General features: G+C 31.8%; 2 protein-coding genes and 2 long non-coding RNA genes across 14 annotated transcripts in view; 3 read left to right on the forward strand and 1 right to left on the reverse strand.

Annotated features, from left to right (window-relative positions):
• Positions 1 to 6,150, forward strand: LOC126916523 (protein smoothened). Of its 3 annotated transcripts, XM_050722379.1 has the most exons (9): positions 1 to 242; positions 447 to 767; positions 1,087 to 1,527; positions 1,599 to 1,768; positions 1,888 to 2,228; positions 2,433 to 2,634; positions 2,713 to 2,883; positions 2,964 to 3,418; positions 3,506 to 6,150. In XM_050722379.1, exons 1-9 carry the CDS (start codon positions 231 to 233, stop codon positions 4,252 to 4,254), a joined length of 2,862 nt encoding a protein of 953 aa, XP_050578336.1. In that variant the 5' UTR covers positions 1 to 230; the 3' UTR covers positions 4,255 to 6,150. The 3 variants fall into 3 exon arrangements, with proteins under 3 accessions (XP_050578336.1, XP_050578335.1, XP_050578337.1); XM_050722378.1 differs by having other exon boundaries at positions 2,964 to 6,150; XM_050722380.1 differs by having other exon boundaries at positions 447 to 610; positions 2,964 to 6,150.
• The window catches only part of LOC126916530 (androgen-induced gene 1 protein-like), a 13,607-nt gene continuing 3,032 nt past the window's right edge, over positions 5,927 to 16,501 (reverse strand). For 2 of the 5 annotated variants that reach the window (XM_050722424.1, XM_050722429.1), the window contains exons 2-5: positions 14,345 to 14,509; positions 7,227 to 7,364; positions 6,917 to 7,134; positions 5,927 to 6,703 (exon numbers count right to left, since the gene is read on the reverse strand). In XM_050722424.1, the coding sequence (XP_050578381.1) occupies positions 6,505 to 6,703; positions 6,917 to 7,134; positions 7,227 to 7,364; positions 14,345 to 14,509 (720 nt within the window). In that variant the 3' untranslated portion in view covers positions 5,927 to 6,504. Of the gene's footprint in view, positions 6,704 to 6,916; positions 7,135 to 7,226; positions 7,365 to 9,290; positions 9,492 to 10,333; positions 10,478 to 10,508; positions 10,659 to 14,344; positions 14,510 to 16,501 lie in introns of those variants that run through there. The other 3 variants (XM_050722425.1, XM_050722427.1, XM_050722426.1) reach the window with 3 other exon arrangements.
• On the forward strand, positions 7,756 to 9,413 carry LOC126916535 (uncharacterized). Its single transcript, XR_007710643.1, has 3 exons — positions 7,756 to 7,874; positions 8,946 to 9,118; positions 9,201 to 9,413. It is a non-coding gene; the product is annotated as an uncharacterized LOC126916535 (long non-coding RNA).
• The window catches only part of LOC126916533 (uncharacterized), a 7,715-nt gene continuing 1,881 nt past the window's right edge, over positions 10,668 to 16,501 (forward strand). For 2 of the 5 annotated variants that reach the window (XR_007710637.1, XR_007710638.1), the window contains exons 1-4: positions 10,668 to 10,806; positions 14,348 to 14,412; positions 14,641 to 14,979; positions 15,050 to 15,360. This is a non-coding gene — a long non-coding RNA (uncharacterized LOC126916533). Of the gene's footprint in view, positions 10,807 to 12,847; positions 13,602 to 14,347; positions 14,413 to 14,640; positions 14,980 to 15,049; positions 15,361 to 15,507; positions 15,972 to 16,501 lie in introns of those variants that run through there. The other 3 variants (XR_007710639.1, XR_007710640.1, XR_007710636.1) reach the window with 3 other exon arrangements.

Consider the following 16,501-nt stretch of genomic DNA (forward strand, 5'->3'; position numbering starts at 1 on the left):
GCCCCGTGCATTCAAACACCGGAAAGAGGTATGGGTATGAGCAAGTTCATCGGGTTCGTCGTGGGTGGCCTGGAAGCGAACGGAACGTGTGTGTGGTCCGAGCGTTCGTATGCTGGATGCGACTGTCGCGAGCGTAGAAGATGCAAGACGCTTTGTCCGAACGAAACGGAGAGCCTTCTCCGTGGCACTGTATAGTCGTTCAGAAAATAATTGGCGTGTAGTTTTAAGTGATGCGTCCGAAGGTACTATTTTTATTCATGGAATACTTTTGTTGTTTATCTCTGGTGCAGTACACGTGACATTTTCTTTTTAATTGAGCCGATAGCATGCCGGGGAATCGCGCACCGATTACGAAAGCCCATAACAAATTATCACTATATAGTACATCACTGTTTTTTTTTTCTTTAATAATATTAATTTTTTTTTTCGTGATAATCTTTTTTCAGATGACGCTCCTATTGATTTATTATTTTTTAATCTTTCATCGAACGTCGTCGGAACTGGCGCACGGATTCCCTATTAATTCGAATAGTAATAATGAAACATGGAAACATGGTTTAGAGTTGAGTCCCAGGCACAGGATAAAGGATTCCACTTATCTGCTGGACAGGTACCCCATGAGAGAATTACCACCTGATTCTTTAAATTGTCATAGAGCAGCAAAATGTGTAGAAATGCAAAGGAGTACTTGTATGGGTACAAGATTGTCATATACCACTACTACATTGGATCTTATACCTGAACATGTAACCCAAGATATTGTAGAGGTATATTATATTACACATGAAGTATAATTCACATAGGTATTTTCAGATATGAATATATTTATAAATGTAATTTAAATTACAAGAGGCAAATCTTTCAAGTCTAGAGTCACTTTCTCTTTTCTTTGTTCTCTTGTTATACCAGACATCTCAGGTCAGAAAAATCCTATTTAAAATCACCTCAGGTACTTCCTGCCTTGACCATATCACTCCTATATATTACAATGCTTTTTCCTTGTTTCTATATTGTTTAAAATATTCTTTACATTACTATTTTATTTTTCATTTTGTTAAATGTATTTATTACATATTTATTTTACAGGAAAAACTACATGTATTGCAAGCATTAAGACATATGCCAAAGTGTTGGGCAGTTGTTCAACCCCTCCTGTGCTCAATATTTATGCCAAAATGTATCAATGATACGGTGGATTTACCATCACAAGAGATGTGTAAAATGGTTTCAGGACCATGTAGAATCGTGTTCAATCACACAATATGGCCAAGTTTTGTTAAATGTGAAAATACAGATCTATTTCCCAGACTATGTAAAAATGATATTAGAGAATTGAAATTTAATATTTCTGGCAAATGCCTAAAGCCATTAGTTCCAACTGATAATGCACTTGCTATTTTTGAAGGAGTTGAAGGTTGTGGAACACAGTGCAATGATCCACTTTTTACTCCAGATGAGCATAAGCAAATTCATTCTTTTATTGCCTGGGCTGCAGGCATCTGTGGTTCATTTAATTTATTCACAGTTGTAAGTAATAATTGTCACGATAAAGGAATATAAAATAGATAACATTGTATCTAATTTATGTGTTATTTCAGATAACATTTTTAATTGATTGGAGAAGTGCAAATAAATATCCAGCTTTAGTTGTATTTTATATAAACTGTTGCTTTATGATGTCCTGCATTGGATGGCTTGCTCAGTTTACAGGAAGCAGAGAAGTAATTGTGTGCAGGAAAGATGGAACCTTAAGAATGAGTGAGCCGAGGTAGCTTATAATTATTTAATGTGTATAATAAATTGTTGCATAATTACATATGTCGTATTTTGTTGAAAATCTTTATATTAAGTCAGATATAAAAACTTTGTGTACTAATATGTTTTCAGTGGAGAGAATTTGTCATGTGTCGTAGTGTTTGTTCTTGTGTATTACTCCCTTATGGCAGCTATGGTATGGTTTGTGATCCTTACATATGCTTGGCATATGAGTTTTCAAGCATTAGGCAAAATCCAAGATAGGATTGACAAGAAGGGCTCATACTTCCATTTAATTGCTTGGTGTTTACCACTTGTCCTTACTGTTACAATCATGGCATTAGGGGAAATTGATGGAAATAGTGTTACTGGTATATGTTTTGTGGGTTACACTAATCACGCAGTCAGAGCTTGGTTTTTGCTTGGCCCTGTGTTGATCGTCTTACTCGTTGGAGGTTATTTCTTATGCAGAGGTATGTTTTAAATCTACATCTTTTTTCTATTTAGCCTTCTCATTTAAATTTTCTATTGTTCTATACTTTTTATTCATATAATAAAATGTATTTCTTTGTATGCTTTCATAAAGATCATAGTCTAGTAAGTATCTTGGTGAAAATAAGTATTAAAAAATGATATTTTTACTTCAAGTTAACTAACGTTATTGTTAATATTTTTAGGATTAATTACTTTGATTCGACTAAAAATAAGCAGTCAAGAAATTATATCTGAAAGAGCAAGTTCTAAAATACGAGAGACCATCGTGCGCACGGGACTATTCTCGATTTTCACATTCGCTGCAGTTGTGGTGACTTTTTATTGCCACATTTACGAATTTCAACATTCTGAAGAATGGCGTCAGAGTTTTAGAAATTACATGATGTAAGAAAATCGAAACATAAGAAATTAGAACACGTAATAATATACGATGTTTAATAACATTTTATATTTCACGTACAGATGTGCAATAACAACAAAGTATTTGGATATTTCGGAATGTAAAATGGAAGTACGACCGAGTGCAGCTAAAATGCAATTACACTTGCTTTCACCATTTTTTGCTGGTATTCTTATGTCTTCATGGGTGTGGACTGGTTCAACTGTAGATACTTGGATCAGATTTCTTAGACGGTAGTATTATATAGTACTATATAACATTACTTTCATTCTTTTTTTTTAACTTTTAAGCTATTAAAATTATTTTACTGTAGAACATTCAACTGCGAAACAGAAGAGCCTATTAGACTGAAGAAACACAAAGTAATTGCTCAAGCATTTGCAAAACGAAAGACATTCAACAACGCTGGCCGATTGTCTATCAGCTTCCATAACACCCACGAGGATCCAGTCGGTTTAAACTTCGATCTAAACTCTGTAGCTTCTCAAGATTTCAGTTCAACGTGGGCAGCTGCTTTGCCAAAGCTAGTTACTCGTAGAGGTGCACTCGTCGGTGGTACAACGGGCTCTGTATCTAGTAACAGGAGAAATTCTGTAGATTCTGAAATCAGCTTTAGTGTACGTCGGGTGTCTGTGGAATCTAGAAGAAACTCTTTGGATTCACAAATATCAGTTCAAATAGCTGAATTGAAGACAACGCGGAAAGTCGCTAGCAGTTCACGCGGTCGACGCGGGAAACGACGACGAGACTTCGGAAAATCTAGATCAGGTAAAGTAGGTCCGCTGTTTAGAAGAGGCAGTACGACATCACAGGAAAGTCAGTTCGGTGCACAGATATTATCGGCGTTGACTATAGGTGGCAATTCGAAAGTACCGCCCATTCAAGTGCCTAATATGAAGAGACGATCGGCTAGCGCTGGTTTGGATGATCGCGCCTTGAATCCTAAACTATTCGATGGGAAGAATGCTGGGATGCTGCTTCCGTTCCTATTTCCAGGCCAAAGTGGCAGTGATGAGAATTTAAGTAGTGAGGAAAAACGGCATCAAGAAATATCAGGAAAAGACGTGGATATCGAAGGAGGAAATATGGAAAAGGACGATCAAGACAGTGACAGTGATGACAGTCAACCAGAAGAAGAAGCTAAAATGTTAGATCCTGAAGAACCTCATGAACGTAGCAAGAGTAAAATTAGCAACAAGAGTTCAAAAAGTTATGGTCACGAGAGTGATAGGAGGAGCAGAGAAGGCCGTAGGAGTAAATATTTGCTCCAAGATGAAACCATTTTAAAGCACTTGTTTCAAGAATCCAGTGATATTAAGTTGAAAAGTGACGCAGAAATAAAAGAGGTATATAGAAAAGCTGGAATGGGAAATCTGGCATCTAGTTTAAACTCGTGTTCTCCTGAATTGACAAGACTAATGCAGTCCGAGGCGCAGACTGGCAATGCTCGAGAAATGGCAACGCAGACATCGTTGCCATTGGACATTTTAGAAATGGAGGAATTAAAACAGAGCATAGACGAGATTATCAATAGCCGAAATTGTAGCTCAAAGGGAACACAGATCTCACCGCAATTAAATAAAAACAAAAATATCAATACGTAACGTCAGTTTTTCCTCCGACTTTACGTACAAAAAACTTTTTGTAAAAATGATTTGCGATACAGTGAAGTTCAAAATCTGTCTTTTTAGTTCATAACTATTATACTGCTATACTTATTCAAGTTTTTTTTAGCTTTGTAAGTTTTTTTTATTTTTTATATGTATATGTTCAGAGTATTTTCTAAGGAAGAAAACAACATATTTCATGAAGATTTAACAGTATAACAGCTATATGTGACTTGTGTTATTTACATGTGTGACTGTATATGTGTAATAGTGTAATGGCATGACTGTAATTGTAAATACTATTTTAAAATAACTCAGTCTTAGTAGTATATATTATTACTTTTTATACATTTTATTATTGATAAAGTAGCAATATAGTAAAAAATAATTCGATGACATTTTACAATACTAAAGTTGTAAACGTATCATAAATATAATTTTCGCTTGGCTTTTTATAAAGAACAATCTAAATCTATTTTTAACGTTGCTCGGTATATTACAGTATTCTACAAAATGCATATCCTAATGTACTTAAGTCACATACAAATATTTTTTTATGTATGTACAAGTAGAATTTATTTTCTTATTTAAAATTTTTTTTCCCCTTAAAAAGTTAAGACGAATTGTGCAACAAATTGAAACAAATTACATTCTACATTTTCAATACAACATTCAAAATACATATAATATTAACAAAAAAATACATTAAAAGGTGTCTTTATTCAATAGTATTAAACAAAAACGATACGTATTTAGCAATACATCATTTATTCAATAATTTTTGCCTCCATTTTGTATAAATTGTTACAATAACTAATTATTATCAAAATTTTTTATAAAATAAATGGAAAATATCTAATTCTATAAACAAAAATGTCTTAGTTGAATATTTGCACAACACATTGTATCTTTGTGAAAATGTATTCTGAAATTTACTAATATATTTATGGAACGTAACTATAGATAAGGTCAACCCGTTATCGATAATTGATATTTTCCGTATATAGTTTAACAGCTTCCCAGTATGCGAGTCCAATTTACTTACAGATAAAGCCAATCACGCTAACGTGATATTTTGATTTTATTGTAGTAATAAATATTGAAAATTCATGAAGATCTTTCAAAATTATACATTTTTTTTTCTTTTCTTTTTTAACGTACTTATTACTTAAAGGTATAACTAAAATCCGTTAACAAACTCTGTACTTCTGATCGACTATGTCATATTTCTTTGTACACTATATAAATGACGAAATGCTAAACTAGATCTCTAAAGTTAGTCTAATCTGTTATAAATGCAAAAACGGCATTTCTCATCTTCACTCGATACGTTTTCGACACGAGAATCATCGATGGCATCAAATCTTGGTGAACACGAGTACACGTGCTAATGATTTCTTTGCTCGATCAGTCCAGCAAAAGCATATTCCTCTTGCTCGATTCGCCTCACTTCATTATGCTTTCAAATCCGGTCCGATACATTCTGCTACGTACTTTTTTCCTATACTCGGTACAAACACAGCCGGATTTTAGTATTTGGTAAAACGGTATTTGCAAACATGTCTGTTGATATACCTTCAAAACGCGGAACAATGCATTCATTCCACACACGTGTTCACAGTTCACCATTTCTCTATGACGCATTTTCTTCCTTTCTTTCTAAATTTTATTTCATTTCTTTGTTGTCAGAGTAACAAATATCGAACGTATAAAAATGTACTAGCTGTTGCATCGTGTGTACGTATGTGTGTTGTCCGTGTTTTTCTTTTTTTTACTTTCCATTTGTTTGCATTTTTTAATTTACATCACCATGAATATCAGGCATCAGAGTGTGTGCAGTGTACTTAGTTATTACAATTAGTCTTCCCTTTTCTTTGTTGCATATGACACAAACCACACGAGAGAAAAAGTCACATCTACATGCTCCAGCTACGCAACCCTCTTCAAGTGAACAAGTTGTTAACGACCGCGTTCTCCTTGTGCTTTCTGCTTTTGGATAAAAATTAACGCGCTCCATTCTTGCATGCACATATTACTATGTTTTTGTTTAAGAGTTTCCAAAAGAAAATTTATCCATTGGATACGCGTGCATGCCGTAATGTAGGATGAATGGAGTTGGGGGATGATAGGAGGAGGAAGAGGATAGGTGGAGGAGATAGAAAATTGGTTTTTAATTTTTATTTACCACCACCTTAGAGGAGGCTAATGTATGACCAAAGTCAGCGCGGCTAATCACCATGGGCGAGGCTATTTGCTCTTGGCATAAGATTTTTTATTTTTAGTATATTCGTTACCCCAAAGGAAGTTGTCCACTGCTTCGCCGATCAAATACAAGAATACGGCGATTAAAAGCATTACAATGAAGAATACAATTCGTAACGGCAGCGGCAACACATCTAGTATTGGGTACACCCAGATACCGCTCTTATAGAAAATTATATGCACCCTGAAAATAGTAATAATTTACGTAATTAACTTAATAAATCTTTTACTTTATATTATACTTTACGTTACTATATATTAAGTCTACTTTATATTTACTTATAACTTTAAAATTCTAATCAAAATTTTAATCAAAGTTTAAAAGCAAAATATGACAGTTGACCAAAGCATAATATTCTTTTATAATTTTTATATTTTTTTTATATTGTCAACGTACCAAATTAAATATATAAACATGAAGGATAATAAACATAAAAGGCCAAATGATTTCCTTGGATATTTTCTCGGGGCTATTATCATTTCTATTAGCGTGGAAACCATGATCATTGTGTGCATCAAATGATTGAGCCACCATGGAAAGTAAGGATCCAGTGCCTTTGGAAGCACCAATTCGCGATCCACAAACATTAAAGTCCAGAATATTATTCCAACGAACTATAACCCGAGAAAATCATACGAAAATGTATGAAACTTTAATTTTTAACTTTTTACTAAATTTTGTAGTTTTTGTCTTTTTCTTAATTTACCATGGCGATCGGAAAACCGAGTATCGCATGTACATGATCCTTTAATTTACGTATGAATGGTGGCTTCTTAGGACTAACTGCATTTGTGCCGAACCAATCATTCAGAATACATATGAAGAAAAATATCGCTTGAATGATCTGAAACAATGAATGATTATACACTTAATTTCTATAGATTAACAATTAAAAAAACTTGAATATATGGTATTGTACTTTTCTGTAAAAATTATTCAAAACATTTTTTACCGGTTTATGTTGCGATTTATGTAACTAATAAGTAAAAGTTTAAAAGATATTGATAATTAGTTTGTAATTGAACAAACCTCCTTTGTAATTGAACAAACATCATGTCTTCAATAATAATAAGAGGAATAATACAAATAGCGAATAAAAGATCTCAATAATTAACATAACTGTAATAAATTTGATAAAAAAACAAACAAAATTTGCATACATATATAAATATATTGCATAAATTATAAGTCATTTCATTATTCTATTTAACATAAAATTGTAAAAAAGGAGACCTATAACCTACAATTTGTAATTTGTGAATTACACATATGTATTTAGTATAAAGTGAAAATTTTCCGTTGCTTTTATTCTCTAATTATTTTATTATAAACGTATTCGCATATCATGTCTAATGTAATGTACTCTAAAATGAATAATGTAACAATACATTATATATATAAATTTAAACTTTTAGAGATAGAATCAAAAAGATACATTCTAACCAAACAGTAGCCGTTTTTCATTATGATAATTATACTATACTTTGGATATTCTTTGTATTTATATATGTATATGTGTCTATTATGTAAATGTATTTTATAGAGTTTTTCGTTTTTCATGAATTGATAAACATCTTCAATGCATTAATAATATGAACAGTAATGAATATTTAAACCGACATTGTACATGAATAAAAAATTATATATGCACGTAGGTACATGTAACATTGTAACATATAAAATGTATTCATACATACAGATAAGCAAAGTTTTACTGTGATGAACTATACCGAGAAGTATTGACAGCAAATAAATACTAATAAAACAATTGTCTTGTATGGATACTTCAAATCATGCAATGATAGTCACTTGACTGCTAATAAATAACATGACATGACACGTGCTGTAATTCGGAGATAATATGGAGTGGTACTCGAACAATTGAGTTTTGTTCTTATCCGAGCTTCATAATTTGTAATATCAACGTGAAATGGTCATATGAAATCGTTTAGTGGTAGCAAAAGATTATGAAAAATTCATTTTCCTAGCTTGACATTAGTTCAATAAATATATAAATATCATGATGTATATATGGAGTATTGTGATGTCCCTATAGTCCGTCCAACGAGATGAAGCAGATGTAAACAATAGTTTATTGCTATTGCCAATATTGCAGTCGCAACAATAAAATTTTCTTTACTTACACCGCCTCGTTGAAGATGCTATATATACTATGTTAATATTATTGACGACTACTCTTTTTGTTGTCTAAACATTTAAAACATTTGATTTGTAAATCACTTTGATGTGTAAATTAATTTTTTATTACAATTTTGAGAAATCACTAAGTATAATTAAATATTTATTCAATCTCCAAAAAGATCACTGTATTTTACTATAATTTTGACTGTTTTCATTTTTGCGAATGCGATATGCAAATACGATACAATATGGTATTCTTATGTCTTCTTTTATGTGTTTTCAGTATTGTATAATAATGAAAATGTGAAATAAGATTAAAACCATCACGCAATTTCAGTTTACTTGATGTAAACGAATCTTATAAGTATTTATGTAAAACATGCCTGGAAAATAGTATACCGATAATTGTTTTCTAATAATTAACAATTATTTTAAGTCAATTGACATTTTATAATTGTAAGTACCATTTTGATCAGTGATGTTTATTACATTATCAGTTTTATTTGATAAGTAATTATTAGGCTAGTATCTTTAATAGGATCGTAAGTGGTTATGTAAGGTGGATTAGGAAAATAATCTAATTGTATGTGAAAAAAGAGACCAGTTCATTGATTATCACGATACTAACCGCGTCCCAGAAAGTGAGGAACTTGAATTTCCCGCCATAGCTGTTGTGCATTTTGAGAAGATTCGGAGGGATAACAGTGTACATGTAATCATAATACACGGAGAACGCGAATTGCACGCAGAAGATCATGTGAAATCCAATTAGTAGGCCTCCCTGCATCTCGTAGTTATTTCACATACAGCTTTTTCGTGATCTGAAACGCTTTGATAGATTTCCATGATGGCGATCGTATTCGACCAATCACACAGGAATAAATTGATAAAAGAATTATTCATCTTTTCTGTGTGTATACACTCTTTTAACAATTATTTCTTATGTCATGCAAAATGGGTGGATTATTGGATTCTCTATTTTTATAATAGAAACCTTTTTTTTAAGTTACAACTTGTAACAATCGCAACTTTATCTATTCTGTATTAATAACGTTTGTTCTAAATTTATCAAATAATTTATGAAAATTGAAAGAAATGGATAAAAAAGATATTGTTTCTTTCCTTTTGTATAACATATTAACTAAGTTACATATTACATATTGCATAAACAAGAAATTTATTTAGTAATTACATTTTCTTGTTGTATGTATACTGTATATAGTATATATGTAATGTACTTATATAGTCGATTAAAGAAAGATATATAAGGAACTATAACATTGTGTTCAGCTATGAATTACATAAGACAGTTTACTCTCGAATTACGTAAATAGCACGTAATAAAGTGGTATTGTAATGGTAATGAAATGGTTGAAATGTTATAACATTTCAAACAATTATTTACTTTGTCTTGCTAACTTTATCTACTATACTATATGTAATATCGTGTATTAAATTCCAGGTAACAGATTGAGCATAACATTGAAATTTGAATTATTAAAAACAAAGCAGATTGCTCTACAATAATACGTGCTTTTTACAATTGATTTCATTACAGTAAAAAATAATCGTGGGAATAAAAATAGCGTTTCTATATAAAAAGAAATTTATAATGTTTTTAATCTTAAAAAACAATGTACTGTAAATAATAGGCTTGTTGAAATCACTGACATTTACTTTGTGATTCTAAGATCATCCACCTACACAATTCACAAAAACAAAACAAAAAACTAACGATGCAAAATAAACGATGCAAAATAAACGATGCACAGACCGTTGATGATAACAAAGAAAAGGATAAATGTAGCTATCTATATAATTGCACAAAAATAGATAAAATATTAACCTCACTTAATAAAACGGAAATAACTAAGAAGTTGAAGTTATTGCAAAGTAAACATTCTGTATTATTTAAATATTTTCTAATTATCTTTTTTTTAATAGCAAAAATTGGAAACTTTGGCTTTCTCAAACCGCACTAATAGTATCGACCGCGTCGACAGTCTGCAACGTACTGACTGACGGATAGATGAAAATACAGTATGAGGATTGTGAGAAAGAGAGAAATAGCCAGTTCACCATGTGCGTAAGGTTTCATTTGGGGAGATTTAGATATTACGGTGCACAGGTTAAAATTCACACAGGTAAATAAAACTTGCATATAAAATAGATACGCAAAATGATCAGAAAGATAAAAAGAACCTATATACGCATATATAAGGCAAGAAAGAAATTGACGACATTGTATGTGATCGTGTAGACAGATACGTATTGTTTCTATTACTAACAGAACTAACACATTGTCTAAGTCTGCCTATATTTAGCGAGTAGCACATCTACAGTCATTATCTTATTTTTCTCAATCAGAATGCGCCTTGATTTCGAAAGCCAAATAAATATAAAGTACATAATATAGTACGAAAATAGGACATAAAAAAAGGAACGGGGCGTGTATGAAATAGAGAAGCGCCATTAGAAGACGGAGATAAAAAGTGTTGTTGTTCTTGCTGCTCTTTCTCTGCGCGAACGGAATGCGCACGAGTTTTTGCTGATAAAAATCGTTTCCCGACCTGTTCTGAAGAATATCATGTTTCTTTCTTTTAAGTTTAATGCCCGATGAAGATTAGTTATTTTACTCTGTGGATTTATACTGAAAAATATAATTGAAGATAAATATAGATTTCATAATTATTTAGAGAAATTTTATAATTATCATCGTGATACATGAAAAACTTCTTTCGACTTTTAAAGCGTTTTCTGGTTGAAAGTTCGATATTGCTTTATTGAGACGTGTTACGTATTTATATAGTAATAAATAAAGGATTGGATTCCAAGACTGGAGAGAGATGATTACTATAACATGTTATGTGATTTTTCACTTCCTACTACCATTCACGATTTTATACCGCATCTATGCTCGAGTGATACGCTGATTTCTATTATGTACACGCTAAATTTAAACAGACTCTTGTATAGTGGTCGTTACTGATTTTATTGTAATTAAAAAAGAAAAAGAATTTCAATTATGCATTTCAATAATATATTTCAAATAAATCATATGTATATTTTTTTAAAAATAGCACTTTGTAACTCATTAACTAAGCTGAGATAAGTAAATGAAACTTCATTTTGGTAATTTTTACAAGATATTGTTATACAATTTTGTAGAAGAATTAACCTATTCTCTGACCGTAGATATTTTTTATTTATGGAATATTTGTTATGTATCGCAACTTTGTTTGATTAATGAAACCATGTTTTTAAAACAATGGATATTATGAGAAGTTTGTTATCCAAACAAACGTCAAGGAAGCATGTTATTTTACACATACTATATGTACCATTCATTGTATATACGATCGTGGTATAAAGTACAGATTCTGAAACTGGTAGAATTAGATTCCTAATACAAGAACAGGAAGATTTTTATATTGTAAACAATTTTAGATTTCAAATGATGAGATTCTCATGTCTCGTTCATGCTGCAACCATGGTGTAGGTAATCTGTGTAATATTAGAAAGGAGAAATTCTCTGGTAAAATGGTGTTTTGACAAAGTATCTCTATCCTATTAACGCTTTGTGACGATTACTGAGTAGTTCCCTTGACTGTCACAGAAGATATCGTTGTTAAAAAGTGTAATACAGATTTTACTGATGATATTATAGCAAAAAATCAGAGGAATTTGGATTTTCAATTATACGAAGAGATACATTTCATCGATTTTAATGAAATTTAAATATGTATCAGGGTGAAGATTTTATGTATAATATGTAACCGCCGCTCAATCTTAGTTTTCGAGATATTGGTGAAAAACTGTTGCTATTAGACATTGAATTTTGTCCGTACGTGCATATCAATGGCACATACACACGGCGCGACAGCCAGCAAGCGATCTATAACGGGTGAATTCGTTAAAAACGTATTTAGTTTTTTAGTTTCACAATATATTTAAATTTGATCAAAATCGCTGAGCTCTATCCCTTTATGCACAATTACAGGATTTTTTACTTTGACGCAATCTACAGGTTGTCAGAGAACTACCAGGAAATAGTCACAAATCGCCTAAGGGGAGTTCAAACACCTTTATACTATACTATGACTGGAAGTGCCCCTATCATGGGACTTTCAGAATCTGTATATACGATCGTGCTTTATATGTACGCTATATCAAGCTATATGCACTTACGTAACGGTGTCAGAGGCATGCATAGGTTATGACGTATTGGCAATAGCGAATAGAGGCAACCAGCCCCTGTGCTATAAGGCCGATTTTACACGATGATACGTGTATGAAATGTGGATATGCTATAGTACATCCAACGAGACGAGGCAGTCGACTTTCGAATGTCACTAGTCGGCAGCCAATAGTTGCAACCGCAGTAATCAAATTTTGTTCACATTTACTGTCCTGTCACGTTGGATAGACTATACATGTATACCAACAGAAGCGTTTAAACGACGATTGTTGACAAATACAATTTGGCGGTACTGATTTCGTGCATCTTGAGTAACTTGATCGCTGGCGATACTTTTCTACAGATCAAAGAATGATCTATACAGATGATTCACTCAAGAATAAATGATACTGTATATTTAATTCCTGGAAATATATCTCATACGTATATTGCGGTACGTATTTTGCGGTACACGTATCGCCGTGTGAAACTGGCTTAACGCTTTTAATATGGGGAAGGAGATTCAGATTCACACACACACACAACAATGAGCTGCTGCAACGCGCATGTGTCCAGAAACACGAGGTAGACGCGGAGAGCAAACCTTGCTTGAGTATTGGCGTCGAGACGTTGTATTAAGTAGAAAAGCGAGAGTAGAAAGGAAATGTGAGAAAGGCTATTAAATAATGACTGTGCGTAACTAGTACAAGATTAAGAATTTTAGAGTATAAACGTAACGTCAAGGCTTCATATTTAGTTTCGGTATGAAATCAGTATTGACGCTCCATCATGTTGTAAAATGTGGAACGCAATATTATTGTATTTAGCTGACACAAGCGCGTTGATGTAAATTTATTAGCGTCTGACTAAACGTTTATATAAGACTATAAATACATCGTTCACGGTGAATGATGTTTAGGTGAAACTGTAGGAAAACTAACTACCCTTCGGTCTCGATGACTTTTGGATATGTTGTAGATATCGATATTTTGAATTTTTTCCTATACACAGAAAAAGTGGATTTGCTTAGTTTACAAGATAATCGCCAAGAACTACCGATACTATAGTGAATTTTGCCTACAGTTACATGTCAGTGTATACGTCAATATTGCTTGCCAGTTGCTGGCTGCTTATTTTTTGTTTATAAATGACTGTTGGGCGAGCTTAAAGATCTCGTGCACAACGTGTATCTGAATTTCGGAATCGACCAAAATATAATCTTAAATATTTTAAAAATACATCTATATGCTTAACAATCTTGGTATTTAATTAAGAAGTATGATATATCATCTAAGTTAACAATTGTTTTATATTCTTTGCTGCCAATATTTTTCGTAACATAACATTTTTTGGAATTTATATTAATTATACTGTCGACACTTGTTACATATCGTGAACCATAAGATATGATGAACAATAGAAAACGAAATATAATTACAAATAACAGAATTATAAATGTTTTGAACAAAATACGATTTTGTTAATATTAAAAATATGTAACTTACCAGGTTCCATACAGTCAAGAACTTAAGTTGTCCTGGATCGAAGTTACCAAGTGGGGGTTTAAGCAGAGGTATCGTAATCAAAAACCCCCTGTATGTCGTAAACGTGTACATCAGACACGATGAAATATGGTGTAGCTGATTTATTGTGTACATTTTCCTAAAATCCTGATAAAAAGATAAAACTTTGCTTTAGGGATTTAAATTACAGACTTTTTTTATACATTATGGTGGTTTTTTTATACGTAGAATCCAAAAATGTAAGTTATTAGGAATGTAACGGCTCAAAAATTACGTAGGGAGAAAAATATTCGGTCGATCAGGTTGTTGTGCCGAGTTTGAATCGGAATCTTCTATTTGCCAAGCGGGTTTTACTAATTGAACTATCCAGAAAAGTACGTGTCCTGTTGAGAATTAAACTATTGAAGTTGCTTTCGAGAGTATTTCTTCAGCGTTTGAGAGTAACTGTTTCAGAGGTATGAGGTAGCTTACTCTCGAATAGACCATGATCGGAGAGCCACTGGCACAATTCGAAACAATTTCATATTTTAAAAGTAGTATATCACGAGAGTTGGTTACAAGTTTGAACGGTCCGTAAAAAAAAAATTCAACGGACAATTTATAATTTGAGAAACCAGGTAAGTGAAGTATAATAAAGTATGTAATAGAACGAAATATATGAATATTATCAGAATATCAAAATTACAGGTGACACAAGAACTCAAAAAAAGAAAAAATACAAAAAAGAAGTAGCAGCGATCCGATAAAAAAAGGAACTTCAAATTGGCTCTATTTTGGGACTTTGAAACTTTTAATTCCAGCTCTCGCAATAAACACCACAAAATCGTCACACATGAAGGCATCGATGGTTAATTGTAAATAAAAGGAATTGGTTCAATTGAACTAAATTCACTGAACTTCTGTTGCCTTCACTTCCACAAAATTGCAAAACATCTTGGTATCATGTTCAATTCGAAAATCCCTTCTAAATGATGAACATTACAGATAGTAAGCCTTCGGTGAGTTTTTCTAGTAAGTTCGAGCGTATCAATTTTCGAACTTGCTTTCAGATAGACAGACAATTTAAGAATACTCTTGAGAGCAACTATCGGAAGAAATTCCCAAATCGACACGTACCTTAATATTGTTTTTTTTTTTTTTTATAGAAATGATTTTTCCGCGAAATTTGTTACAATTGACGCATAATCCTTACCTGATAGCTATGACATACAGGTTAGGTTCAACTAACGATTGACAGATGGGGTGCGACCTTGTATTATTGACTAACTTTATACGGAAAAATTTTCTTTATTTTTATTTTATTATTTTCTTACGGTAAGATTTTTGTATCTTCACGAAAGTATTATATTAACCAGAATAGCATTATTGTGGTAAATAATTTTATTTAAATAGCAAACAATAAAAATGGAAACGATAATAGACAAAATTCAATAATTTTAAACGGTATCGACATATATGTAATTCTGATTATGTTATATTAAATAATACATTATTTATCAATATATAAGAAATAAACACAGTGCTTCATATTTAATAAAAATAGCTTCAGTAATTATACCAAAATTAAGCTGAAGAATAAATACTTAATGGGTTGCTTCTTTTAAAGGAACTCAACTTTGTTAAACATTATTTAGATTTTCAAAAGATTTTATAATATTAAAAAGAAACGTTACTAAATTCTATACTGAATAAAAAAAAAAATATTAAAAAGAAATGTCATTTTTTTTACAATTTTCAATTTTACAATTCCATTAAGCTTTATATCTAATCTAAGTTAGAAGAAATAACTTCATGAAACATGAAACAAACATTATGGAGATCCTAATCGACGAAGTCATATTAAAAATCTAGACATTAAGAAAACGTTTAGACGTTTTAAGTCGCAATATTGTTTTTTACAAGGAATTAATATTTAAAAGTCAATACGGGGCTAAATTATGTATCTCTTAATATACGACTGGATATACAACGATCATATAACTACTCTCATAAAATTCCTACAAAGTAGCTGAAGAGACTTGAGCAACATAGATATGGATTGCACCACAGATGATGATGCAAGATACATTTCAATTACACGATAATTATACATACTCTAGTATTATACGCTTTTTTACTACTAAGCTTTATTTCCAATAT

This window comes from Bombus affinis, chromosome 5, assembly GCF_024516045.1.
Source record: "Bombus affinis isolate iyBomAffi1 chromosome 5, iyBomAffi1.2, whole genome shotgun sequence".
Classification (NCBI taxonomy): Eukaryota; Metazoa; Arthropoda; class Insecta; order Hymenoptera; family Apidae; genus Bombus; species Bombus affinis.